The sequence below is a fragment of the Rhinopithecus roxellana genome, chromosome 8, assembly GCF_007565055.1.
Source record: "Rhinopithecus roxellana isolate Shanxi Qingling chromosome 8, ASM756505v1, whole genome shotgun sequence".
Lineage (NCBI taxonomy): Eukaryota > Metazoa > Chordata > Mammalia > Primates > Cercopithecidae > Rhinopithecus > Rhinopithecus roxellana.
The window spans coordinates 76,038,014-76,064,950 of NC_044556.1; the positions used below are offsets into that span (position 1 = coordinate 76,038,014).

Sequence of the window (26,937 nt, forward strand, 5' to 3'; positions counted from 1 at the left end):
AAGTCTGCTGTGTGGGGGCGAGCAGGGAGTGGCTTACATGACCACCGTGGAATCGGCTCTGTCAGTCACACCCTCCCCAGAAACAGTATGAGAATAACCTGGATCCTCCAGGGGCACAAGAGGTCCTTGCACCTGAGGTAGGGCCCTGGGAACTGACCTCCAGGGATGAAACTTCCAGAAACAGAGCCCTGGAATGCCCTTATAAGTAACACCCCTGCGCAGCTCACAGTGAAAGCTTCTTAAAGCACTTGCATGCCTGTGAGTTCTGCTGGGCCTCAGAAAAGCCATGTGAGGTGGGCAGGGCAGGGGCAATCCCTACTTTATCAAGGAAAAAACCGAGGCCCAGGGAAATTTGCCCAAAGCTAGAAAGTGCGAAGGCAGGACAAGACCTGAAGTCTTCTGACTTGCATCCAAAACTCTTCCCAAGATGCCCTGTGGCCTCAGCATCTCTCTCCATCAGTCATGGGCCTTACCCTTGGGCCCTTGGGGTCCTGAAGGAGGGCTCTACCAGGCTGCCGTGACTTCAGGCAAGGTGGCTGGAAGACCTGTCACAGCCCAGTTCTTGCATTGCCTTGGTGGTCACTGGACAGAGGCCTGAGCTCTTGCCACAGGGCAGCACCTTGTGGGGACAGTTGGGGGAGATGAAGGGTGAGGGATGGCTGAGGTGCTGCGGAGCTATGATAAAGTCCCTAGGAACTATTCTGCAGGAGGGAATGCCAGGGACCATCTAGTCCCAGCTTCATTTATTTCCTAGATTGAAGAAATTGAGGCTCAGAGAAAAGTAATGGATTGCTCAAAGTCCATAGTTAGTATCCCCACATAGTAGGTGCTCAAAAACGTTTGTAAAGATGAGTTAACTGGTGACTGGTAAGGACTACAGTCAGCATCTTCTGACTTCAGGCCCAAACATCTGCCCATATAGCCTTTCTCAGGTGGGGAAAATTGGTGATAAGGCTCTTTTATCCTGAAGGCCAAAGGAAAGCAAATGACCCCAGCTCGGAAACCAATGAGTATAAGGGAAGCACGGGAGGCTCTGCTAAGAAAAAGCACCAAGACAAAGGAATATCAGGCCTGGTCGCTGCTAATAGTCTGGAGGAACTTCCTAGATGCCTTTTGAGCGGGGTGACCCTTTCTTACTCCACATAACATGTTTTCTCAGCTCCTGACTTCCTCTGCGGTTTGTCAGCACTCTCTTTTTAGCCTAAGACTAGTTAGCAAACAAGGGAGGTTGTCATTTCCTCATCGTGAAGCTTTCTTCCTCGTGGGGCTAGAAATCTCTTTCTAGCTCCAGATTGTGAAGGCTTCCTGAGTAAGCAGCGTGTCTCCATCCCCCTCTCTAGGGGTGAATCTTGCACTCTAGAAGGAACAATGGACCTCTGGCTTTGGTCACTTTACTTCCTGCCAGGTAAGTACTATGGGGAAACACTTCAGACCTCTGAATGAGGTTTGAATTGGCCACAAGTAGAAGAGTTGCCTGGTAGCTCTAGCTCTGATGTTTCTGGATGGATTCAGTTGCAAACCAACACCTAGGGCAGGACAAGAATGGAGGCCACGTGAGGTGTTGGATGCCCTCCTCACTCATTCCCAGGGCTCTGCTAATGCTCCTTTCTCCACTCCAGACACTCTCCTGTTTCAGTCAGGTGTTAACTCTGTCACCCAGGCTGGAGTGCAGTGGTGTGATCACAGCTCACTGCAGTCTCATACTCCTGGGCTCGAGTGATCCTGTCACCCCAGACTCTCTAGTAGCTAGGACTACAAGTGCATGCCATCATGCCTAGCTAATTTTTAATTTTTTTGTAGAGTTGGGGTCTTGCTGTGTTGCCCAGGATGGTCTTGAACTTGTAGCCTTAAGTGATCCTCTTGGCTCAGCTTCACAAAGCTCTGGGATTACAGGTGTGAGCCACTGTGCCCAGCCAGGTGTTAACTCTTAAGAGTTGAAGGTGTCATCTCTCTTAAACGTATTGCCTATTATTATGGGATCTTGAAGCAAGTGTCTCCGTATTTCTTTCTTCTTACCTCTATGCTCTTTCTATAGATCTTTTTCAGTCCTAAATTTCCAACTTTCAACCCTAAATGAAAACTCTGTAATCCATTCAGTAGCTCTAATCTATTTCCTGAATTCCATATCTCAATTTACAGCTGTCTCCTGGGCAACCCCTACTTCAATATTCCACTGAGATTTGAAATGTAGCCCACCTAACCTTACCTCAAACTCCTCATTGATCACCATCCGAACCAGCTATTTCACCTGTCTGAAGTATCTCCGATCATCAGTCACAAAATGCCAGAATGGCTAATTACCACCTCTTCCCATTTATCCTCATTCAGACCTTGATCCAATCAATGGCCAAATCATGCAGTTTCTAGATCCATATCTACTGGGATAAGAAGCAGCAGCAATTGATACTAGGAAGGTAACAGAGGAAATGAACAGGAAAAGAACACACAATCCCCTCTTAACTATCTTTCCCCCTTCTTCTAACTCAGGATGCCTGCAGCACCAGATTAATTTTCCTTAACTTGACTTCTAATCACAGGATTACCTCTCCCAAGAACCTCTAATGACTTCTACTGCCTACTGAAGTCAATGTACACTCCTCCCTGTACCCCTCTTTCATACTCTGAGCCTACCACACTCCCCAACACTTTCCTAACCTCCGGCCAACAGGACTCCCCCTTGAACACAAGCCATACACTCCTGCCACCATGCCCTTGCCCATGCTGTGCCTTCTGCCAGGAACACCCTTTCTCTCACCTTCACCATTTTTTTTTTTTTTTTTTTTTTTTTTGAGACAGAGTCTCTCTCTGTCGCCCCAGCTGGAGTGCAGTGGCATGATCTCGTCACACTGCAACCTCCGCCTCCTGGGTTCAAGCGATTCTCCTGCCTCAGCTTCCCAAGTAACTGGATTACAGGTGTGCGCCATCGTGCCTGGCTAAATTTTGTATTTTTAGTAGAGATGGGGTTTTGCCATGTTGGCCAGGTTGGTCTTGAACTCCTGACCTCAGATGATCCACCCATCTGGATCTCCCAGTGTGCTGGGATTACAGGCTTGAGCCACCACGCCTGGCCACCTTCACTTTTTATGGGTTCTTCAAAGTTCATCTCAAACTTCACCTCCTTCTTGTAGACATTCCTGAGGCCTCTCTTCTGAGCCTAATAGCTGCCTTGTATTATGTTTAATGTGTGTCCATCTTAATTTGGTTTATTCAGTGACAAGTTCCTTGTGGGTTGAAATGGCTTCCTATTGATGTTTGCTTTCTTTGTGATGTCTCGAGTATGAAAGAAACTCAGGTATTTGTGGAGCTGAAGATTGAAAATCTCTAAAAGTCCAGTGGAATGGAGTTTACATGAAATATCAAACACTGTGAGAGGCCGTAGGACATAGGAGGGTATGGTGGATGGTTAACTAAACTTAGGCCTGAGGAGGAAGAGGGAATTTGGTGGGGAGTGGAAGACCTAAAGACATGAAGGATCCTCAAATTGCACCACTTCAGTCTGTCTTGAGAAATACCCCCATTCTAGGTGGGCCAAAAGGGATCCCACTATGGGCCCCACCCTCCTCCAGTCATGCCCATGCCCATGCCCACGCCCACAGGGTGAGGAGTTCGCAGGCCAGGGGGATGCACATACCCCAAGCCCACACCCAACCTCACTTTTTTTGAGACAGGATCTCACTCCTGTCACCCAGGCTGGAATGCAGTGGTGCAATCACGGCTCACTGTAACCTCAGCTTCCCAGACTCAAGTGATCCTCCCACCTCAGCCTCCTGAGTAACTGGGACTACAGGCACATGCCACCACTCCTGGCTAATTTTTGTATTTTTAATAGAGATAGGGTCTCACCATGTTGCCCAGGCTGGTCTCAAACTCCTGGACTCAAGTGATCAGCCTGCTTCAGCCTCCCAAAGTGCTGGGATTACAGGCCCCAGCCACCATGCCCTTCCCAAACTCTCTCTTTTAGAACTAGAATTCCCTGTCCACATGACTGTGGGCCCCCTTTCAATGACGGTGCAAGATTCTATCCTGGGTCTTCCTCTTGAGATTGACCCCTGGCCTATAAAAGGTGGCCACAGGTGGCTATTTGGGAAGAAGGTTGCGGGGGAAGAAGACTGTACTTGCAAGCTGAGGTGTCTACTATGTATATACCAGGACCCCTGTGCTGTGGGCAGGAGGAAGGGATGAGAAGGAAGGTGGGCAGAGGCTGGGGGCAGGAAGCTTGAGGTTGTTTTCCCTGCATGGCCACAGAGTAGAGTGAACATCCAAAGAGGGTGCATTTGTCAAGCTAGGTAGTAAAGCGAATTTTATTTAACAGTTCATTAACTTGATTTATAACTTAAAAATATTCAGATATACGGTATTTGGGCCTTAATTTGTACTCCTACTCCAGGTCCTGCAAATGCTGGGGTGGGCCTCCCTAGGGCCTAGTGCATAAGGCGCAAACTGTAGGCCACTTTGCCTGGAGCCCTGTCTGGAGCTCTTTAATAAAGCAAGGCAGTGTCATGCAGTGTGAGCTTTCAAACCTTTTTACCTTGACCAATAATACATACGTACACACATACATACATACAAACATATATACATATATACATTTGATGCTGGGACCCAGCGCGCACACACACACACACACACACACATACACTTAAAATTTATTCTTTATTCTTTGACATGAAGATGAGTTCTAGGCTTCAGCAGTTGGGTGGATGATGGGATCATTGGAAGAGTATGTGAAGGTTTTGGAAGAGAAATCAGTTCTTTCTTGGCTGTCCTAAGTTTGGCATATATCTTACACATTCAAGTAGGGTCCGAGTGGAGATGTCAAAGGCAAGTCTGGAGCTCAGAGGTAAAACTGGAGATCATGTTTTGATGGAATCTATAGCATTAGCTATAAAAGCCATGGGAGTCAATGAGCGAGTGAAGGCAGAGAGGGAGGGAGGACAGAGAAAAGAACAGGTGCGAGGCACAGGCCCTGGGCAAGCCCAGCATGGAGAGGTGGGAGAGAAGGAGAGGAAGAACACAGGCTGACAGGGAGCCACCACTGAGGGTGTGCACTGGGGAAGCCACACCAAGGGTGTGTTTCAAGATGGGCCAGCTCCATTCTGTCAACGGCTGCTGAGAGGATGAGGGGAAATGAAGACAAAGAGGCGACCATTACATGTGGCAACAGGAGAATTTCAGTGACTTGACAAGAGCAGTTTCAGTGGAGCACTGGACACGAAATTCTGATCGGAGTGGATTGAAGAGAAATTGGGAGGTATGGAAGTTAATCTGATTTAGCAAATTTGATGACTGGTTTGAGAAAGAGAATAAAGAGGTGTGTTGGCAGGTGAAGGGGAGGCAAAGGTCAACTGAGGAGTTTTTAAAGATGGGCAAAGCCAGGCATGGAGGCTCATGCCTGCAATCCCAACACTTTGGGAGGCCGAGGTGGGTGGATCATTTGAGCTGGGATTCAAGACCAGCCTGGGCAACATGGTGAAAGCCCATCTCTACCAAAAAAAATTAGCCATGCATGGTGGCAGGCGCCTGTAATCCCATCCATCTACTCAGGAGGCTGAAGTGGGAGCCTCAATTGAGCCCAGGAAGTGGAGACTGCAGTGAGCCAAGATTGCACCACTGCACTCCAGCCTGGGCGACAGAGAAAGACCCTGGCTTAAAAAAAGAAGAAGAAGAAAAGATGGGCAATAGCAGGACATGTGTGTAAGCTATGGCAATGCTAGATGAGAAGGCCATTCTTCTCCAATAGCCAGAGAAAGAAACAGGATCATTGCAGACAAGCAGAACTAAAACAGATGCAAATGATGGACTCAGGATACAGGTGGAGGGGCTGGCCTTTGAAAGGAGATGGATACTTCATTCGTTGTGACAGGCTGCAGGCCTAGACACACCCAGGCTACTGTATTTGGAAATAAGATGCTGAGTGGGATGTTTCTCATCCTTTAAAAAAAATCCATGCCCCTTTTGATAAACATAAAAATCACAGGCCAATTCTCCTCTTCCTGAGATCTGCTCTGATTTGAGTTGACTAGGTCCTCATTTGCACTTCCACTGGAAAATCACCCCTAAGTGGATGCCAGAGTCCCTCTCCAGAGCTCCCCAGCCACCAAGGACCTATGAACCTTGACCTTATTTTGTATGGTGAAAATGTTTTCCCATTTTCCAATCATGTATTTACATCCACTTATATATTGAGAGTGATTCTTTAAGCCACATATCTCCCTCTTCCCTATCATAAGCACTGAAAATCAAGTCACCAATTTAGAGATTAATGTCACTTAGCAGCCTCTCAAAAATATTACTATTGAACAGGTTAGTTCCTTTCGAAGCCTTCTCCAATTCCTCCTTTTCTTCCCCGGAATCATTTGTAAATGTTCTATAGCCCAGGATTGCAGAAATGCAAGGGCACCTGGGACACTTGTTGAAAAACATATGTTTCTAGACCATGCCACAGATAGATGTAATCACCATTCCTAAGCACAGGATCAGGTCATCTGCATTGTAGCCATTCTCCTCAGATGAGTCTCATGCACACTGTGCTACTTTAGATGCCTAAACCAGTAGCTTATATCTGTCTTTTCTGTTTTCAAAATCTGCTTTACTAAGTCTTGGGACTAGGTTAGAAGCTACCATGAACTTGAGGAGAACTAGTTTCTTTTTCTTGGGGTCTGGTCATTTTCACATCACCAGCTACTGCTTCCTTGTGGACCAGAGCTCAGCATAGCCAGTAGCTTTCCTTGCACTTCATCCATCCAGGGTCTGCACAAGGAGCTGAACAGGCAAGCCAGAGATTTACCGAAAGCTCAACCCTGGGTAGCCTGAGGCTGCTGGAGGTTGCTACATAGGTGATGACCCCATTTCTGCTATCTTCCCCCTGCCCATTTTGTACCATCTTGCTCTTGGGAAAGTGGCATTCACACCTCCTTCCTGGCTGGGTTAGTCTCATTCAAACACTTTCACGTGCTTCCACCCTCGGCGTTCAGCTTCCCACACAGGTGGGAGCTGTCTGGAAGCACAAGGTGATTCCTCCATACCTCCCTTTGATTGTATCTTTGTCTGTTGATTGACACTTTGTGACAGGTCACCTTTCCATTGCAATGTCTAGTTGTGAGGCTACCTCATGACTCGATTTCCAGTGGGTTTAAAGCTGTGCTGGGTTTTTCATGTGAGGGTTTCCATGTCAGAGTTCATGTTTTTGGCTGGTTCATCTGCCTTAGTTGGCAATTAATCAGACATGGCCTTACCCTCTTCTGTAGTCTTTACCACGTTTATGTCAGCTACACTTTTAGATCTCAACATGTTCCCGTACATCCTCCCTCTCTAACCCTCCCCACCCTCCCCAACCCCCTTTTCTGCTCCCATGATTGTTTTTACCTCTTTACCATTGTCAGAATTCTTCCCTTTGCCCAGAATGTCTTTATCCCAAAGTCTCAATCCCCACCTGTTTCCTAAGCTTTCCCTGACTCTCATTTGACTAAACTCCCTAGTGCTCTTCTTAATGCATGCCCTGTGATAAATCTCAGTATGTTTGCAAACTTCTCTCCGCCCATGGACATGCTATGTTCTCTCTCATATCCCGGCCTTTTAGGGGACTGTTTTGGCTGTTTGGAAGACTCTCTTCTCTTCCACTTCAGCCTTCCAGCCCCACCTCACCACACACACACACGCTTTACCCTATGAACTTTCTTCCCAGAAATATGCAGACACTTATGGGATCCACTTAGTTGGCAATTACTCAGGCATGGCCTTACCCTCTTCTGCAGCTGACTCAAGTGCATTAGACCTGACCTCTGTCACTCAAAGCATAAACTTTATGATGTCAGGGACTCATGAACCACATCTTTTATCCCTCCCCAGCACACATACAGTGTGTGCACACCTATGCACACATGCACACACACCCTCAACTCCCCTCCTATGTCCCCTGCCTCCATGATGAACATCGTCACTCTCTCAGTTGCCCTCCATACCCATTCCTTCAGGTCACAACTCAGACATCACTTATTCCAGAAAGCCTTCCTCCAACCACACCACCCCCTGCAACAGCCTACATCAGGTGCCCGGGTTCGCTCCTTCCAGGGAACCCCATGCAATCTCTCTCATGGGATGTATTACACTGCTCACTGGCCATTGATTGGTATCACTCACTAAATGATTTGTTCCTGAGGGAGGGATGCCGGCTGGTTTACTGTCACAGGAAAGACATTCAATAAACGCTTGTTGAATGATTTAATAAATAGAACTGCAGATGAATGGCTGGATGGATGCGGCTGAGCGAAACCAAACTGGAAAGGAAAACCTGTTGCAACATAACCGCACCATGCTGCCAGCATCATGCTGAGGTCACATGGGGGCTATATGCTGTTTGGGGTCACCTGAGGCATATTATGTCTCCTTGGAGTGGGAGATATACTTTTGATTATCATCTCAAGGGTTTGGTGTCTGGCTCCTCATGGGTCTGGGTTCGGTGGTGAGGCCAAAGCGGAGGGTTAAATTAAGGTAACACTAGGGCATAGGATTGGGGGTGAACATAGAGCTGGCCTGAGGTTGTGGGTAGGGTTGGGGATGGGACGAGGCTGAAGTTGAGACTAAGGGTAGAAATGAGAATAAGGGTCGGGCACAGTGGCTCAATCCCAGCACTTCGGGAGGCGGAGGCAGGCAGATCACTTGAGGCCATGAGTTCGAGACCAGCTTGGGCAACATAATGAAAACCCCATCTCTACAAAAAAGACAAAAATTAGCCAAGCATGGCAGCATGCACCTGTAGTCCCTGCTACTTGGGAGGCTGAGTTGGGAGGATTGCTTGAGCCCAGGAGGTTGAGGCTGTAGTGAGTCATGATCACACCACTGCTCTCCCGCCTGGGTGACAGAGTGAGATCCTATAAGAGGGAGGGAGGGAGAGAGAGAGAGAGAGAAGAAAGAGAGAGAGGGAGAGGGAGGGAGGGAGGGGAAAAGAAAAGAAAAAGAGAGGAAGGAAGGTAGGAAGGAAGGAAGGAAGGAAGGAAGGAAGGAAGGAAGGAAGGAAGGAAGGAAGGAAGGAAGGAAAGAGAGAGAGAGAAAGAAGGAAAGAAAAGAAAGAAAGAAGAAAAGAAAGAAAAGAAAAAGAAAAAAGAAATGAGGATAAGGCTATGGCTAAGGATAGGCTGAGGCAAGGCTAATAAAGGGGACAGGGCTGGATCTAGGGATGAATGTGAGGTTGGGCTGGGGCCTGGGCTACGGCTGGCGAGAGAGCTGGAGCTGGGAAATGGATGGGGCTGGGATATAGGTAGAGATGGGGCTCCCTCTGCATTAATCTCTTCTCCCTGCAGTATCAGGGGCCCTGAGGATCCTCCCAGAGGTAAAGGTAGAGGGAGAGCTGGGTGGATCAGTTACCATCAAGTGCCCACTTCCTGAAATGCATGTGAGGATATATCTGTGCCGGGAGATGGTTGGATCTGGAACATGTGGTACTGTGGTATCTACCACCAACTTTATCAAGGCGGAATACAAGGGCCGAGTCACTCTGAAGCAATACCCACGCAAGAATCTGTTCCTAGTGGAGGTAACACAGCTGACCGAAAGTGACAGTGGAGTCTACGCCTGTGGAGCAGGCAGGAACACAGACCGGGGGAAGACCCAGAAAGTCACCCTGAATGTCCACAGTGGTAGGTTCCTCTGCTGATTGGAGGCTCAGACTACCCAGAAAATGTTTCCACTTGGGAAGACTGGGACAGTCATCTAACTGTAACAGTCCCCTAGACTCTGACACTGTTGCCATATAAGCCACATAATGATTGAGATCCATATGAAACCTCGTAGTCAATTAACTTCATGGTCCACAGAATTTTCTACCCAACATGGATGTAAGGAACAAGATAGGCACTCTCTTTGTATTGTACATCCTACCCAGGGCATGAAGGGAATGGGGGCTTGAGATTGAGGAGAGGCTCTGAGATGGAGGAAATTGGAAGCAAAGGGACATAACTATCCTATGTAATTGTCCCATGAGAAATAAAGGAAAGACACTAATTTACCCAGCCACACTTACAGGCCAATCTTATTACTCTATGACCTGATCCTTTATTTCTCTGGAATCCTGCCTTTCTCCTTTCCTCCACTGAGTTCCCCACACATATGCAGCAGTAATTTAACAGCCTAGAATCCCAATGACCTCTGCTGATCTTGCAGGGAATGTTGACTGGACTAGGGGAACCAGTATTTTCTCCAGGGAAGCCCCCAACCCAGCTCCTGTTCTGCTTCTTTCAGTGGACTCTGCCCTCATCCCCTCACTGTCATCCACTCTGGCTGAATTAGTTTCAGTTTACACCAACAGGCCTTTCCCCAAGCCTCAGTCTCCTCCTAGAGATCACCAACATATTCTGCTTCCCTCCAATAGAATACGAGCCATCATGGGAAGAGCAGCCAATGCCTGAGACTCCAAAATGGTTTCATCTGCCCTATTTGTTCCAGATGCCACCATATGCCAGTTCTTCCAAAGTCGTAATCAGAGGTCAGTTCACCACAGTGAGGGTAGGAGAGGTGGGTGAGATGCTGTGGCAGTGTGAAAATGGAGGAGGGGGTCTATGTTCAGTTCATACAGTGGCTGGCAGAGCCGAGCTGAGTCTTAGGTATGTATTCCCTGCCTTTAGAGAGGGTACATACCTCCCTGAGATCTGCTGTCCATATCCTTCAAGCCTGTCCGACAGTCAGGTCACCTGGTCCTAGCTGCAGAACTTACATATTACCACCAGGTGGCACCACAAGCAATGACGTTTGCGCTCCACTCACAAAATCTAGCTCTTTTATGAATGACTGCGGAAACCAAGACTGGGCAGACATTTCCCAGCTGGAGATCATCATGTCCTGTGCTTCCCGTAGGGCTGTCTTCTACCTGCTGGCATCTAATGATTTTTAACTTTATTTTGCAACTAAAAGATTAAGGATGTTCATACTAATGATACCTTTACATTTTGATATCATTGTCCAGTTTTAAATGCATTTTGACATGCAATATTTCCATCATATTATCCCATACGCCGATGAAGTGGACACATTAACTGAACAATATTACACTAGGTAACCCTGCTGAGAGCCAAGAGGGATAGTGTAATTGAACAGATCGTGTAGCCAAGGTTGTGACTGATAGGTATGAGATGGGGGAGAACAAATTAGCACACAAATACAACACAAGGCAGAGTGGGAATAGAACTACAAAAAAGCTTCTCCCCCTGCTCAGAGGGGGGCAAGCTCTTCTACCTCGGAAGTCAGGGAAGGCTTCCTGGAAGAAATGGTATTTGAATTAAATATACTTGGAATTGACTAGGCCTGGATAGCATGTTAAGAAGGATTTTAGGCCATGAGGACTGCAAGAACAAAATAGTCTGCATAAAACGGAAGGGTATGTTGTGGAAAGAGGTGGTGACCTAATCCTGTTGGAGAATAGAGTGTATAAAAGGAACATCACTTTTTTCCTGCTACCTCCTGCAGTTACCACACCAGCTCAAAGGACCAAGGTCCCTCCAGTCCACCACTCCTCCCCCACCACCCAAATCACCCACCGCCCTCGAGTGTCCAGAGCATCTTCAGTAGTAGGTGACAAGCCCCCAACCTTCCTGCCATCCACTACAACCTCAAAGATCTCAGCTCTAGAGAGGCTACTCAAGCCCCGGACGGCCAGCTACAACCACCACACCAGGCTGCACAGGCAGAGGTAAGAGAACACTGTCCAGGATCTAGATGTAGGCTAGAATTAGGAGATCCACTGAAATCCACTGCAATGCCCATTATTAGACACCCTCCTTGGTTTTGTCTCTAGGCCACTGTGAAATATACTACCTATGAGTATAGCTCATTAACTCATTAGCTCTCTTTTTTTTTTTTTTTTTTTTTTTTTTGAGACAGAGTCTTGCTCTGTCGCCCAGGCTGGAGTGCAGTGGCCAGATCTCAGCTCACTGCAGGCTCCGCCTCCCGGGTTCACGCTATTCTCCCGCCTCAACCTCCGGCGTAGCTGGGACTACAGGCACCCGCCACCTCGCCAGGCTAGTGTTTTTGTATTTTTTAGTAGAGACGGGGTTCCACCGTGTTAGCCAGGATGGTCTCGATCTCCTGACCTCGTGATCCACCCGTCTCGGCCTCCCAAAGTGCTGGGATTACAGGCTTGAGCCACCGTGCCCGGCCACACTTGTCAGTGCCCCAGCATTGATCCCGTAGCAAGTAGTGAGACCCAGCTCTTCCAGTCACTCAGATTCATTCAAATCTATTTTGATGGGGAAGAACTAAATGAGAATAAAAATAAACTTAACTATTAAACTGGTAATATAAAATTACTTTCACCCATGTCCTTTTACTGTTTTAATGTGGCTCCTAGGAAATTTAAAATTACATATGTGACTCACATTTCTCCTGGACAGCACTGGTCTAAAGGCTGGGGTGCAGTCCAGGGAAGTACTGCAATATACCACTAGGGGGAAGCATTATAGCAGACTCCAAAAAAAAAAAAAAAAACCCAAAAAACCCTACAATAATCAAAACTGGTTTTGCATAAGCAAGAGGACCTCCAATATCATATGGGTTCTATAGGTAGGAGAAACTGGGGTCATGAGAACCAAGTGGTTTCAAATAGAACCAGAACTCCTGATTCCTAACCTATTAGTAGGGAAAACATCAAGTCCAACCAGCATTTTCTTACTCTCTACTATGTGGCGGGCATTGTGCTATGTTCTGAAGATACAAGAAGATGACAATATGCAATATCCAGATCTTATTAACATAAGTCTGACTGTGATAAAGCCTGAAACAGGCATGACCACAGAATTGGAAACCCAAAGCGCACACACACACACACACACACACACACACAAAGTCTGGCTTACCATAATTAGGAAGAAAAGAGGACTTACACAATGTCCTTTAAGAAAAGTAAGATTTCAATATGCAGAGAAAATTGAGGGGAGAACTTCTAGGCAGAAGGAGCACTATGAGAAAAACATCCTTTTCCCCACCATTATAAGGAACTAGCCCAGTCAATATCTGCAATAATCTCGTGAAGAAACTGACGTGCTGAACATTGGAAGGTGCGTTAAATTCCTTATATCCACTCATTTCATCCTCATAACAGTTCTGCGAAATAGATTTTACTATACCTATTTACGAAGAGATATAAGGCTCAGAGAGATTAGGAGACTCATTCAAGATCACACAACCAGTAAAAGGCAGAATATGAATTTGAATTCAAGTTTCGTGACTCCATAGGCAAGTCTTTTTGAGCGGGCAGTGGAGTGAATTCTGTTAACAAAAGGACCGGAACCTGTAAGTCATCTCCAAAAACGTTGGCCACACAGGAGCACGCCCTGAACCTACCTCCTTTAATAATCTCTTCCTCCCTCTCTACCTTTCCTTCCCTCCCCAGAGCATTGGACTATGGCTCACGGTCTGGGAGGGAAGGCCAAGGATTTTACATTCTGATCTCGACCATCCTGGGCCTTTTCCTGCTGGCACTTCTGGGGCTGGTGGTGAAAAGCGCTGTTGAAAGGAGGAAAGGTGAGCGGCTGGGCTGGGGGCTTGGGGAGGGAGTCCTGAGCTGCCCAAAGAGCCCAGAGCATTCGGAACCCTCTTTTGAACTTCCATGGGAAACTCAGAGAGCTTTCTGATGCCTGGGGTGTAAGGAAGTGGAGGCCCCTGGTCTGAGGAGGAGAGCGGCCTGGGCCCTTTGGTCTTCAGGACAGGGCGAGGCGGTGCCTCGTACATTCCCCACGCTTGGAGCATCTCCAGGTCAGACACTGCCAAGCCCGAGGGAAGAGGCAGCCTTTCGTTTGGGGAAGGTAGCACGGGCCTCTGATGCCATTTTCCTCCCTCTTCCTGTGACTTTGCGGGGAAGCCCTCTCCAGGCGGGCCCGCCGACTGGCCGTGATGATGCGCGTCCTGGAGAGCTCCCAGAGGACCCGCGGGTCGCGGCTACCACGCTCCCAAAACAACATCTACAGCGCCTGCCCGCGGCGCGCTGGTGGGGCGGACGCTGCAGGTGAGCGGCCGGGCGGGCCACGGGGAGAAGCGGAAAGAGTGCCCTGGCTCCGGGAAGGCCGGAAGCATCGGGGCGCGCTCCTAGGTGCCAGGGCTTCCCACAGGGTGGAGCTGGGTGTGGGGACGGGGATGGAGCTGGGGGCGGTAGCACGAGAGTGGGGCGGGAGCCTCGGCCACCGTCTCACCCCGCCCTCGCTGTTCCCTAGGCAAGGGGGAGGCCCCCGTTCCGGGTCCCGGAGCGCCGTTGCCCCCCGCCCCGCTGCAGGTAAGCTCTGCTCCTTCTGGGATTGGCAGCCGCGGCCCGAGTGGGCGGCCCCAGCCCTGGGCTGGGACCCGAGTGCTGCTTCCCGCGCCGCCCCCGCGATCCGGAGAGCGGGTTTCCCAGCAGCTCCTGGGCCCTGAGCCCAACAAGTTGTTTTAGTTTCGTCCTTCTTTGGTGTCGGGAGGTTGAATACCAGGAACTGTGGAAGACCTGGTTCCGTGGCTTCTAGCCAAGCAGTTGTCATGGGATACGTGCGTGCTGGATGCCGCTGGCTTAGCAGAGAATGATAGGTGGCAGCTCTACAGTTATGTGAAAGGCTTTCTCGTGGAGGAGATTAGATTTCTAGGAGGTCCTAGGGAGGTGGAAGCTACCTAGACAGTTTCACCTTCCTGTGCGCGAGAACTTTCTAGTAAACTTTCGAAGGTGAGAGGAAGTAATTTACGCTTCACTGGAGGCGGTTAGTCCTGGTCTAGAGGAGACTTGGGAGAGATGTAGACAAGGTTCAACACATTGAGTGAGGAGGATTCATCTTTAAATCTAGAGTGGACGGAGGGCACTCGCGTTTCCATTCATGGCCACTGATGGTTGGGTGGAAAGCCTTTGTACATTCATCTTTGTTTAAGAATTGGGATAAGAAAGCTTTTTATTCTCTAAAGCAGCCTGCAGTGTCCAAAACACGCAGAACCCAGAATAAAGTTTTTTTTTAAAGGGTGTGGTAAAATCCCTGGTTTTTTTTTCTTTAAAAATAATTTATTTGATTCTGATTACAAAATACAGATGAGGAGCACGGGCAATGCCTGTAACCCCTTGGTCACACATCTTCCCAGTCTATGCTGCTGTAAATACCCATTGTACAACAGCAAGCTCGTGTTGTCCCCAAGCGCTTGCACATTCTAACAGCTGCAGAGTTATATGACCAGGTGGAAAGTTAAACGGATGCTCCACTCACAAGGTAGGGCCCCTCCAATTAGTCTTCCGGCTCCCTTTTGCTAATAGTAACTGGTTGCTCTTCCTATTGGTCATAGATAAATTACACCTGCACAATTCTCCGCGTGCTTTCAAGTAACCTCAGAAAGCAGTGACTAAGCCCCTTTCCTTGCTTCCAGCTTCCTATGTCCCAGGCTGCCTGTGGCACCTGGACTGCTGCTGCCCCTAAGTCCGGCACATTCCAGGGCCACGATGGAGGAAGGGCAGGCCAGGCCAAGCATGAGGAATTAACTGTCTTTATTGGGCTCAGACCAGGAGTCCGTGGGTCTTGATGACCACTGTATGTCAGTTTTCTTCTCCACCTTCTCGGCCTGTTTTCGTAGCTTCATGAGCTGTTTCTTCTTCCGGTAGTGAATCTTGACCTTCTCCTTCCTCTTCTCCTCCAGCGTGGCTGTCATTGCCTGGTACTTCCAGCCAACCTCGTGAGCCAGGGGCCCCAGATAGGCAAACTTTCTTGTGAGCTTCATACGCACGACCTTGAGGGCAGCAGGAACCACCATCCGCTTTTTCTTGTTGTGGGGTGGTGGGACGCCGTCAAACACCTTGAGGCGGTCCGAGGCGGCCTGGCCTCACTTGGTCTCCTAGGACAGCAAGCTTTGCACGGTCTGCCAGACGATGCGACTGGGGGCTGGAAAGTGGTAGGGGCCTGGGGAAGGGTTGGTGTTCATCCACTTGCAGGGGAAAGCCAAGTACTTCAACTTGTTTCTGTAGAAATTGCCAGAAATGTTGATGCCCTCGCAGCGTATGACCACCACCTTCCGGCCCAGCAGTACCTAGTTAGCCACGATGGCCGCCAGGGGTTCCAGGAAATGGCCTCGACCATCAGGCACCAGGACCTGCACTTCCGCCATCTTTGGCAGCCGCCTGGGAAAAGAAAATCCCTGTTTTAATTCGAGTGTAGACTAACCTAATGCAGCAAGACTCCAAAAGATAGGGCCCACACGGTGGAATCCTACTTCCCCCTCCCCAAGTAAAGGCTCAGAGACAGAGGGACAGGAAGAGGTGGCCTGAGCCAGTGAGACAAAAGGTCGTCTCGGGACTGAAATTCCCTTCCGTCTGGTTGCTGCACCATCCTCTGGAGTCTTACCAGCTCCATGGTCAGTACTCAGGCACCAGGACGGTGTGCACGTCCCAGCTTACAGGAGGGAGGAAGAGAATGCTGCTTCTTAAGCCCATGACCCTGACTTTTCCCACCATTTCCAGTTGCATCCTACAGGCTGAAACTTAACCATGTAGTGACCCTCCCTTCAGGCAGGCTGAGAAATTTAATCCCCAGCTGGTCAATCGTGGGCCTGGCTACAAAGGGGACAGTAGTACCCAGCAACAAGAGGCAGTTCTGTGCAGTCCCCTCCGGCTTCTCCAACTTACCCTTCCCCACCCCCGCTAGAGAAGGTTCACACCTGCATGGCAGTGTTCAGCAGCCTGAACATAGTAGGCATTCAGTAAGTACTCATTGAAAGGAACTTCGGTATATTTGGTACTTTACTAAAGAGGGAAGCAGCAGCAGCTTGCTTCAGAAATATGTGCACACGGTCCTAGTACCTATGTATTGACTGTTGAGCTGGCAAGACTCCAGAGGATGGTGCAGCAACCAGTCCGAGGGACAGACAGGCGCAATACCGTCTGTCTAATCCATCTTTCCAGCAGCCCTTTTCTCTAAAACTGCCCTATGACCACACAGACCCTCACCTGGGCCTGCACCTTGTTCCAAGCTGACCCTGCCTTTTTACTTGAAACTCTCATTCCCACTATTAGGGGCAAAAAAACTTGATGGAACAAATTTACAACAAGGTGCCTATGCTTAATGACTCATTATTATAGCCTTTAATAATGGGGAGCATTTCCATTTCTTAAGCCAAATAAGTTAATCTCAAATTATAAACTATAACAGGCAGTGAAAGATAAATTTTGGGTTTTTTTTAAAGCAAATCTAAAACCCCCTCTATTATCAGACAAAGAAAGTTAATTAAAACATAATAGAAGAGATAGTGTGAGAAACTAACAAAGGGCTTACTTACTTTTTTCAAAGTTCATTTAATTTAACAAAAACAAAAAACCATGTCATACATCAAGGATTCCCTCTGCCTCATCCTCTTCCCAATCCTCTGTCTCATCCTCTTCCCCATCCTCTGCCTCATCCTCTTCCCCATCCTCAGCCTCATCTTCTTCCCCATCCTCAGCTTCTTCTTTGGCCTCTAAAGGAAGCTCGAATATTACTGCCTTCCTTCTCACCCTGGAAACTTCATCTTGATCATCTCTCTTTTTTCTCTGTGTCACCTCCAACTTCATGTATCGTTTCTCCTATTGTTATGTGCTGGTTAATTTGCTTCAGGTTGACATCTTGAGCTGTTCTGGGATCCAGGTCTTTCTTGACCGGTCTTACATCATCTAAGTGGAGTGCTACCTGCATGTGCTTTTTAGCTCTTTCATTGATTACTTGACTGAGTTTCATCCTCACTGACATTTACACCAGGACCATCTAATTTTGTTTCTTAGTTTTCTTTGCTCTCACTGTTACTTTTCTTCTCAACCTTCTCTTTTTTTTTTTCTTTTCTGTTTTGTGACTTCCTACTTCCTTGACTGATGGAAGACGTATTTTCAAAGCAAGCTGCTGCTGCTACTTCCCTCTAGTAAAGTACAAAATATATAAAAGTTTCTTTCAATGAGTGCTTCCTGAATGCCTGCTATATTCAGGCTGCTGGAAGTCTAATTCCCAGAGCTTGTGTTTAAATACATAACTGTCCACCTTGTGACCTTCTTCAGTGGATGCAATAGTAACTATGCCATGTGGGGGTCATTGGCACAATCTTGTCCTCTAAGAACTGACCATCCTCAAGGTGGATGATCCTGAAGTTTCCCTCTGGGGAAGAGGAGCACCAGTGTGCCCTGTGGGCTGCCATCTTATTCCCTTCACCACCCATCACCTTCCTGAATGCGCTGTCACAACGCCACATCACAGCGTATCTGAGCCCTTACAGAGGTGCCGAGGGTGACTCACTCTACTTCTGAATAACTCCCTAAGAAGATGCATGTTTATTCCATAAGTCACAGCATCTTATCCCCGAGGGGATACTCCTCTGGCAGCTGGGTCTCTTTCAGGCCCATGCTTAGCCACATGATTTTACTCTGAGCCCTATTTAAGGCATTTCCTGCCCACGTTAGGTCTCAGTGTTTTCCAGTTATCTCGGGTGAGGCACTACCCTGAAAATCCCCAGGGCTGCTCCACTTGATGGAGCTGAGCCATCTCTGTGTCTTTGCCTTCTGGAACTCAGCAGCCATGCCCATGCTCCATTGCCCGCTATGAAAATCCACCTGGGAAGATATTAAAATCACCCTACCCAGATCCAGTGATGCTTCTTTCATTGTCTCCAGGTGTCTGAATCTCCCTGGTTCCATGCCCCATCTCTGAAGACCAGCTGTGAATATGTGAGCCTCTACCACCAGCCTGCCACCCAGATGGAGGACAGTAATTCAAACGACTACATCAATGTTCCTGCCTGACAACTCCCCAGCTGTCCCCCAACCTCAGGCTCAAACTGTGGTGCCAAGGAGTCTTGTCTGTCTGCCGATATCCAATACCTGCTTCGTGTGTTCTTACAGCCCTCGTCACTTCCCATGCCCCATCTTGACTCCCGTCCCCATCTATCTGTGCCCTGAGCATGGCTCTGCCCTCAGGTCCTCTCGCACAGCTTGGCAGCCTCCTGTAGTTGACAGGTAAGCTGTAGACATGCAGAGCAATTGTCCCAATGCCACTTGCTTCCTTTCCAATCTAACAGGCTGTGGGATTTGCAGAGCATTTCTTCCATGTCTTTGACCACCAGGTTGTTGCTGCCCAGACTCTAGATCGCATGGCATCAGGCTGGGACAGAGGCATAGCTATTGTCTTGGGTATCCTTCCCAGGCTTGGGTCTTACACAAATAGAAGGCTGTTGCTCTGAGTTATGTGACATGCCTCAGCCCCATGGACTAGGCAGGTGTCTAGTATAAAAACATTCCCGGAAACGCCTTTGCCCTGATCCAGAAGTTAGCACTTCTAGTGAACGTCTACTTATCTCAAGTTCTATGCTAAAGGCAATTTATCTTGATGTGATGATGTATTCTAAATTTCAGAACCAAGCTTGAGTGAGATATGCATATGTATCCATAAACTCTCTTTACTTTGTCTCCATCACTTGATGCACGTAAGTGCCCTGACCTCAGCATCTCCCCTCAAAAAAAAAAAAAGTATTTGTCATCTCTTTATCTTTCTTCCATAACCTGACACTGATGTTTGTGCACTTACCTTAACTTTGGTCTATTTTAGTCATCCAAAACTATTACATTTCTTGGTTTTCACAAATGTTGCCCATTTCTTAGGCAGTTTCAGACAATGTATAGCAAGGTGGCGAAGGAAAGCAACAAGAAATTTCTGGGTGGCCAGGGCTCTGCAATAGCACTTATGTCATGGAAGAAGAGATATTCCACCTCCTACATATACTGTTTGTCTAAGTTTTTGGAACAAGGTCATAGTCAGACATTATATCTTTAGATTGATGTCAACCACAAAGTTCAGCCAGAGCTTGAGGCTAGATGCTGAGCTTTGTGCTGGGAAGAAGGCCTCTTCTGGCTATACTGTACAGTCTCACTGGGCATTCATCCAGAAATAGAGAAGAAAGGCTGCCAGACTTGAGTTGTGTTGTCTTTTATTAGCAGGGAATGTCATCACAGATTGGACGGTACATCCAGGTGCAATGTCACCATCAGCAAGGTCAGCTTGACACTCAAGTGGCACATTAGGGAAGAATGACTAGGACCAAAAAAAAAGGAGGCACCAAGGGAAAGGGATGATGGGGTAGGTTGGTGAGTGTGGGTGGGAAATGAACTGTTTAGTGAGGATCTGCTTTGTGCTGGGCACTTTAATCCACATTTTATCATTTGCTTTTCAAACCGATGCAACTTACCCCCACCCCAATGCTCTGTCCCTGCAGATATCAGAAGACAGTGTGATTTTCACACTCTAGAGTTCAGTTTTACATCCCATCATCCCTCTCTGTTTTTTAACAATCCAAAGACAGACCAAAAAAACCACCACAGTTTATTAAGTACTTACTGAGCACCCATCCACTGCCCCACACTGTGGCAAGGATTGTGAGGGGTAAAGAAGCATGGGGCACAATATTCTGCTGCCTTCATGTAACTTACAGTCTCACAAATAAATAGAACTTCAGTTGAAATACTGACATTAATTAAATAGAGTTGTAATAAATACAGAAATCTTCTTTGTAGACTCTTCACAGCATCCAGAGGCACCTTCCCTAACTGTCACTGGGGCTGCTTAAAGAATGACTTCTTTGACAATAATCCTGGGCCAAAAATGGGACCCGTGGCCAAGGGTATGAAGTATCCAGTGAACAGCATAGGAAGGGAGACTGTTTGAAATCACACAGGGAAGGAACTGGTAGGGGAAGGGGGGTCCTGCTCTAGACATTCAGAGCTTGTAGAATTGCTGCATCCAGGTCAGAAGAATGTCCACTTCCCCAAGAGCTTTGGTCAGAGCTGCTTCTATGTCCAACTAAAGGGAAAAGAGAGTTGAAGGTCAACCATGTTAGCTATGAGAATAGTCTTTCTTCCAACTCGCCATGCCTAAAATAGACCTGACTCCAATCCATGGGATGGGTCACATTTGGGATGGCCTCTGATGAGCTCACCTGCTTGTCACTTTTCCTCCATCTACATGTGTTTGTCTGCTTCAGGGGTGAGGACAAACAGGCTAGTGAGTATCAGTGGGCAAGGAACAAGGAAAAGGTACATGGCACCCCTAACAACAGGAATCACAAACTCCAGTATAAGTCCCACCACCTGAATCCACTGCACAGGTGAAATGAGCCCAGGTGGCCAGTCTCCATCAGATGTTATTGCTCTTCACCATTTATTTACAGGCTGATGCATCTCTTCCTCAAATAAAAAGTGATCAAAATCATTTATGTTCTGAGGGGAGCTGGGGATGAAATTTGGGTTTTCTTTGTTGTCATAATTTTGGAAAAGCAAATATTTTTCTTTGTTGTCATAATTTTGGAAAAGCAAATATAATTTCCTGTAATTGTTTTTCACAACTAGACCAGTTGAGCATCGTGGAAAATACGGGGTAGGGGTGGGGTGTCTCCCTCTTTTCTGACTTCAGTTGCCCAGCTCAAGTACCTACAAAACACAGGGAAATTTCCTCTAGCAAAATTATCTTGTAGGAAAATATAAAAGCACTTTAACTTGAAAACTGGAAGAAAAAAGACCACTTAGTTTATGATGCTTCTGCAAATATACCTGTGCTCCTGCTAAGTCAGGGGGGGCTTTGGGGCAAAGCGGATGGCGTCCCCTGCTTTACATTCTGCATTGGGTCTCTGAAGCGCCCTCATGTGATGGTTCAGAATAGTCTATTCTACTGGATGGGCAAGCTCTCAGCTCTTGGCCTTACCTGTTTGAATGCTCTCCGGAATAGCAGAAACCGCCTGTGTGCACTGTCTCTGATGGAAAACATCTCATTTTCCTGCTGCATAACATGGGAAAAGAAGTTGTGCCAAGTTTTAGGTAGGAGCAGATGCAAGCTCCCTTCACTTTTCCCTCTCACTTTTCCCAAAAGCCTGAGAGCCCAAGGCTGAATCCTGCATCTCCAAGGTAGCTAATTCCAAACTCCCACCTTGTGAAAGGGGCTGCCTCCTTTAATTCTTGCAGCAATCCTGCCAGGCAGGAGTGATCATCCCCATTTTACAGATAACAAACAGAAGCCCAGGAAGGTGGAGGTCTTTGCAGAGGGTCACCCAGCAGATTGGAAGCAGACCTAGACTTGAACCCAGAGTTGCCAGTATCCAGAGCCTGTGCTACTCACACTGGGTTGCAGTTGTGACACGATGAGAACAAAGTTGTTGGCCAGAGTAGAGAATGACTTCAGAGTCCTGACTTCAAATGTTCTATTGTGGTAGTTTTTGAAAACAGTTTTCAAGTAGAACTCCAGCAGGGTGTGGACAAGGTAACAGCTCTCAGCATCCTGGGGAAGGTCTGGGTCACTGCTGAGCCAAGGCCTCTGGCCACCCTGACCCCCTGAAGGAGCAACCCACATGCCACCCAAGGCAAGATAAGCACAGCAGAGACAGGGATCTTCTAGGAGGTGATGACGAACCTAAGATCTGTAGGAGCCTTCGGGGGGCATGGAGAATAGCATCTTTGTTTGACAGGAGGAACCAAGACCCAGGGAGATAAATGACCTGCCCCAGGTCACACAGTCAGTCAGTGGCAGACACAACCTAGCTCCCAGGATTCCTGACTGCCCATCTGGTTAATATTCCCTTTCTTCTATGCCGCATGGTCTCTTTAGCAGCTATGGGGATGTGATGGACCCTGAAAGGGGCTTGAACTTGGACTTGGTGATAGAGAGTTGGCTGGAAAATGACTGAGAACAGAAGAAATGAGGAGAAACTAATATCTTTGGACACAGCAATTGCACTCTAACCCCCTCAAGCTCCTGAAGTGCCACATCTTTCAGGGCTCAGGGCTCCGCAGGTTTGTGCCCACGATGGGTGATGAGAAGATGGTGACCCATCCTTGATAACATACTCTACCTGATCATGATGAAAGAAAGGATAAATCCTTTTGTTAGGTATTATTTTAAGTCATGAGCTCACTTCGCAAACAGAAAGAAAAGTTGTCTCTGGGTTAGGGGTCAACATAGAAACCAGCTCGGCAAATATGTGTTGCTTCCCTAGACCCCTAAATCTATTCAGTCTGTGAGATACCAAAAGCCAGATGGACCAAAGGAGGACCCAGGAAAATGGACACAGAGAAAAGGATGAAAATGGAAGAGGGGATGTGAACCTGAATAGATGCCCATTGGGCCTACAGAAGTAAAAGAGAAATATATAATTCTCTGGCTAAATGGAGAAAGATGTTTACAAGCCTCCACCCTCCCCATCTCCCAGTACCACTGCACACACATACCACATAGCAATAACCCCAGACACTGACTTCCCTGGCTCACAGCCTAGCCCTGTCCTGTGTAAGGTCAGTCCAGGGAAGAAGTGAAGGGCTTTCATCAACCTTCCCTAAGAAAACCTTGCACTCCCACCCACACACAGTAGACCAGACCCACAGAGGGTGGTGTCCCCGAGGTCTGATTACCGAGACATTCTGCAGAACCTCCTGCTGCAGCAGCCGGACACTCCTGATGTTATCCTGAGCTTGCTTTGCAAACAGAAAGAAAAGACGTCTCCAGGTTAGGGATCAGCATAGAAACCAACTCTGCAAATATGTGCTGCTTCCCTAGACCCCTAAATCTATCCAGTCTGTGAGATCTCAAAGGCCAGAGGGACCAAAGGAGGACCCAGGAAGGGCTGGGCTGAACTGGCCCATGGGGAGGGGAGACAAGGTTGCAGCCATGAAAATAACTAAGCTTGGCCCCCCAGGAGCAAATGGAGTCCCAGGAGTTCTTATTCTTAGAGCCTGAACACAGATTTGATAAGGAAGCAGTTTGATGCCTCTGGTCATTTGATATGGGAGGAAATAAGCCTATCTGCTTTAAGAACCACTACAGACAGGATTTGGGCTCCATATTGAACATGGCGAGGAAGCAGGACGTGAGGGAGGACAGCCTGCATGCCAGAACTGCCTCTTGCCCTTGGAGCTTCCTCCACAGCCCAGCCACTCATTCCAGTTCTCAGATTTAGAGCCAAAGACTCCATTCGGGATGAAGCCTGGATGAATCTAGCTCTCTTCATGGTTTCCCCTGGGCTCTGTTTATTTCACTGGAGGCTGCTCACATTTTTTCTGAGCCCCAGTTTCCTCATGTGTAAACGGGGCTTGTGGTGCCTTCTGACCTCACAGAGTTATCACATAGGATACTGGAAACTGATTAGGAAGCTGCGAAGGACTCAAGAATCATAAAATAGCTTCCCCCCACCCCACCAGCCCACTGCCCCTGGGAACCCCCACGGCTGAGTCCAGAACAGCTCTTTACTCACCACAGTGTCTTTCACAGCCCAGAAGGCTTCCCACAGTTTCTGGGGAACAACCCCCTTCACTTGGCAGGGCCCAAATTGGAATTCTCGGCCCTGGGCCCCTGGCACCTGGCTCCAGAGAAGCAAGATAAGACCCAGGCAAGGGAGCACAGCCATCTGCATTTGGGAGACCGTCACCAGCAAAGGAGGGCAGAAGGGTCTGCTGAAAGAAAGGGAGGCAGCCTGTGAGGCCGGCCCTGTGACCCAGAGTGACATACCCTGGGAAAATGCTTTGAGGGTCTCCCCAGGCCAATCCCGGGGGCTCTCCAATGGGAAAGTTGAGACTATTGCAAACTGGCAGCCTTGCTAGGGTGCCTGAGGGTGAAGCAGGGGTCTTTCTGCCCCTCAGACTTAAGGCTGCTGGTCTTACCATCAGTCTACCTGCTCTTCCCCACCTTGCCCATCCATACCCACATGCTCTGCACCTCCTCCTTCTCCATTGCAGTTCTCTCTAGCCTCCAACCTACGAGTCGGAATTTGACCCTGAAGAGTGGAGAAATGGGAGGTTCTAATGTGCCTCGTCTGGGGAGCCCAAACCTAGGAGAACAAAGAGCTGAACTAGACATGTGCTTGTCCAAGTTCTGCCCTGAAGTCACTAGGCACACATAGACAGGCAGGTCTTTTTCTCCTCCCCAGGAGATGGCTGTCCCTCACTCCTCATCACAAGGGAGCAAGGGGTTAATCCTGGTCCCAGGGAGGGACACAGAGGGCAGGTCAGGGTCATACACAGACTCTGCCACCTCCACTAACCACTCATTCTTGAGTCTAAGAATTCACTTTTTTTAGTAACCAAATAAGAGAGAGGTGTCAAATTTCCCAATGAATCTTCTCTAAAGCCTTCCTCTGAAGTGCCAGTTGGGAAGGACTGTGTGAAGAGCCTCCAAGCTGGGGAACTTAATGCCATTATGTATTTATCATAACTGATTCAGAGAATGTCTTTCCACCTGCCTTCTTTGCCCTTTGCTCTTTCCCTCCCTCTCTCCCTCCCTCCCTCCTTACCTTTCTTTCTTCCTTCCTTCCTTCCTCTCTGGCTCCCTCCCTTTCTCACTTTCTCCCTTTCTTTTGTGCTTCTTTACACAATCATTTAAGAACCTTTCTTACTCCAGGCACTGGTCTGACACCTAAAGAAACTGCCTCCCACCCCTACACCGGGAGGAAGACCAGAGAAGACCTGGTTCTGCTGGCACCTGGGCTAGGGAGGTGGCCACCCCTGGGTTATGGATCACGGGGGACAGGGGCTGTGCTTCAGCATCTCTCACAATGTCTTTTCATTTCTGTTCTTCAAACTCCACAGGCTTTTTTTTTTTTTTATAGGATTTCACTCTGTCACCCAGGCTGGAGTCAATGGCATGATCTCGGCTCATTGCAACCTCTGCCTACCAGGTTCAAGTGATGCTCATGCCTCAGTCTCCCAAGTAGCTGGGATTTTTGTATCTGAAAATATCGAAAACACATGCCCAGCTAATTTTTTTTTTTTTTTTTGTATTTTTAGTAGAGACAGGGTTTCACCATGCTGTCCAGGCTGGTCTCGAGCTCCTGACCTTAAATTATCTGCCCACCTCAGCCTCCCAAAGTGTTGGGATTACAGGCATGAGCCACCGCACCTAGCTAAACTCCACAGGCTTTGCAGCCTCTGTTGAAAATTCATCTCTCAGTCTCGTGTTCCTCCTGGCCTTCCTCCCAAGCAGCCTCGATTCTTCTTGGTGTTAAATTGGCAAAAGCAGCTCCTCATCACAGTCATGTCTTGTCCCTACATCAACACTCAAAAAATTGACTTCCGCTGTCTCCGCCTTGACCCCCTTTCACAAATAAAGCAGAGGTCTAGTCCTTCAAAGAAAAGTACCTGAGAATCCCCATGCTCACCTCTGGTCCTGTAAGTGATGCTTGCAGAAAAGAAAAGTTGGACAGGCACCCTCACCATTCATCAATCAGAGGCGTAGCTGTGAGTGGAAGGTTCCTGTCCCAGCTGTGGAAGTCGTTTCGGAAGTAAATGTTTGCAGGCAAGCAAGGCTTTGTGGAGATTTGGGCATATATATGGGGGCTGAGGGGGGAGGGGTGGAGGAAAAAGAGGGAGGTGGAGAAAGGGAAATTGGTCATGCTTTCCTAGCAAATTACTTCATTGCCTAGTCACCCATCACTTTAAGACAATAGGGCGATGGGGAAAGCAGCCCCTGAGGTGAGATGAGACCTGGGTCTGAGTTCAGGCTCTACCACAGGCTGTGTGGGCAGGGACAAGTCTCTTAGCTTCTCTGAGCTGCAGTCTCTGCATGTATAAATTTTTTAAAAACTTGTCCCACCTCCCCCCAAGGGCAAGTATAATAAACAAATGCAAAAACAACACAGAGGTGCTTGGTAAACTGTACACACGTTAATACATTATAAGTGTGCAGCATGCACCAGTCTCCTTCCTGTCAAAATAATTCAATAATGATGCCTTATTCATGCTGGGATAGTAGTGCACAGAGAAGGAATAACCTGTAAATACCTCTCCTTTAATCCGTCAGGGCCAGGAAGTTGAGGAGTGTTTCCTGACATGCAGCTACCCTTGGTCCTTAGGGTTATAATCACTCAATCAAAATGTGCCTCTCCTCAGGTTCTGGAAACCTGGAAGAATAAGGAAGTGTATGCATGGACAAGCCCAGAAAGCTGGGAGGCCTGGTGCTCTGGTGGGCTAGTCTT

At 48.1% G+C, this 26,937-nt stretch overlaps 2 protein-coding genes and 1 pseudogene across 4 annotated transcripts; 1 reads left to right on the forward strand and 2 right to left on the reverse strand.

Annotated features, from left to right (window-relative positions):
* Nucleotides 1–1,115: 1,115 nt before the first annotated feature.
* On the forward strand, nucleotides 1,116–21,327 carry FCMR (Fc fragment of IgM receptor). 3 transcript variants are annotated; one of them, XM_010365663.2, is made up of 8 exons: nucleotides 1,116–1,405; nucleotides 9,300–9,635; nucleotides 10,367–10,480; nucleotides 11,458–11,680; nucleotides 13,379–13,509; nucleotides 13,847–13,990; nucleotides 14,196–14,254; nucleotides 18,611–19,907. In XM_010365663.2, the coding sequence occupies exons 1-8, from the start codon at nucleotides 1,369–1,371 to the stop codon at nucleotides 18,737–18,739; spliced, it is 1,173 nt and encodes a 390-aa protein (XP_010363965.1). In that variant the 5' UTR covers nucleotides 1,116–1,368; the 3' UTR covers nucleotides 18,740–19,907. The 3 variants fall into 3 exon arrangements, with proteins under 3 accessions (XP_010363965.1, XP_010363966.1, XP_010363967.1); XM_010365664.2 differs by lacking the exon at nucleotides 14,196–14,254 and having other exon boundaries at nucleotides 18,611–18,753; XM_010365665.2 differs by lacking the exon at nucleotides 1,116–1,405 and having other exon boundaries at nucleotides 9,433–9,532; nucleotides 18,611–21,327.
* LOC104664192 lies at nucleotides 15,478–16,089 on the reverse strand (annotated as a pseudogene).
* On the reverse strand, nucleotides 19,904–24,474 carry IL24 (interleukin 24). The gene is made up of 5 exons (XM_030934934.1): nucleotides 24,223–24,474; nucleotides 23,384–23,446; nucleotides 22,098–22,256; nucleotides 21,687–21,761; nucleotides 19,904–20,789 (listed from the first exon to the last, which is right to left on the reverse strand). The coding sequence occupies exons 1-5, from the start codon at nucleotides 24,472–24,474 to the stop codon at nucleotides 20,706–20,708; spliced, it is 633 nt and encodes a 210-aa protein (XP_030790794.1). The 3' UTR covers nucleotides 19,904–20,705.
* Nucleotides 24,475–26,937: the final 2,463 nt, after the last annotated feature.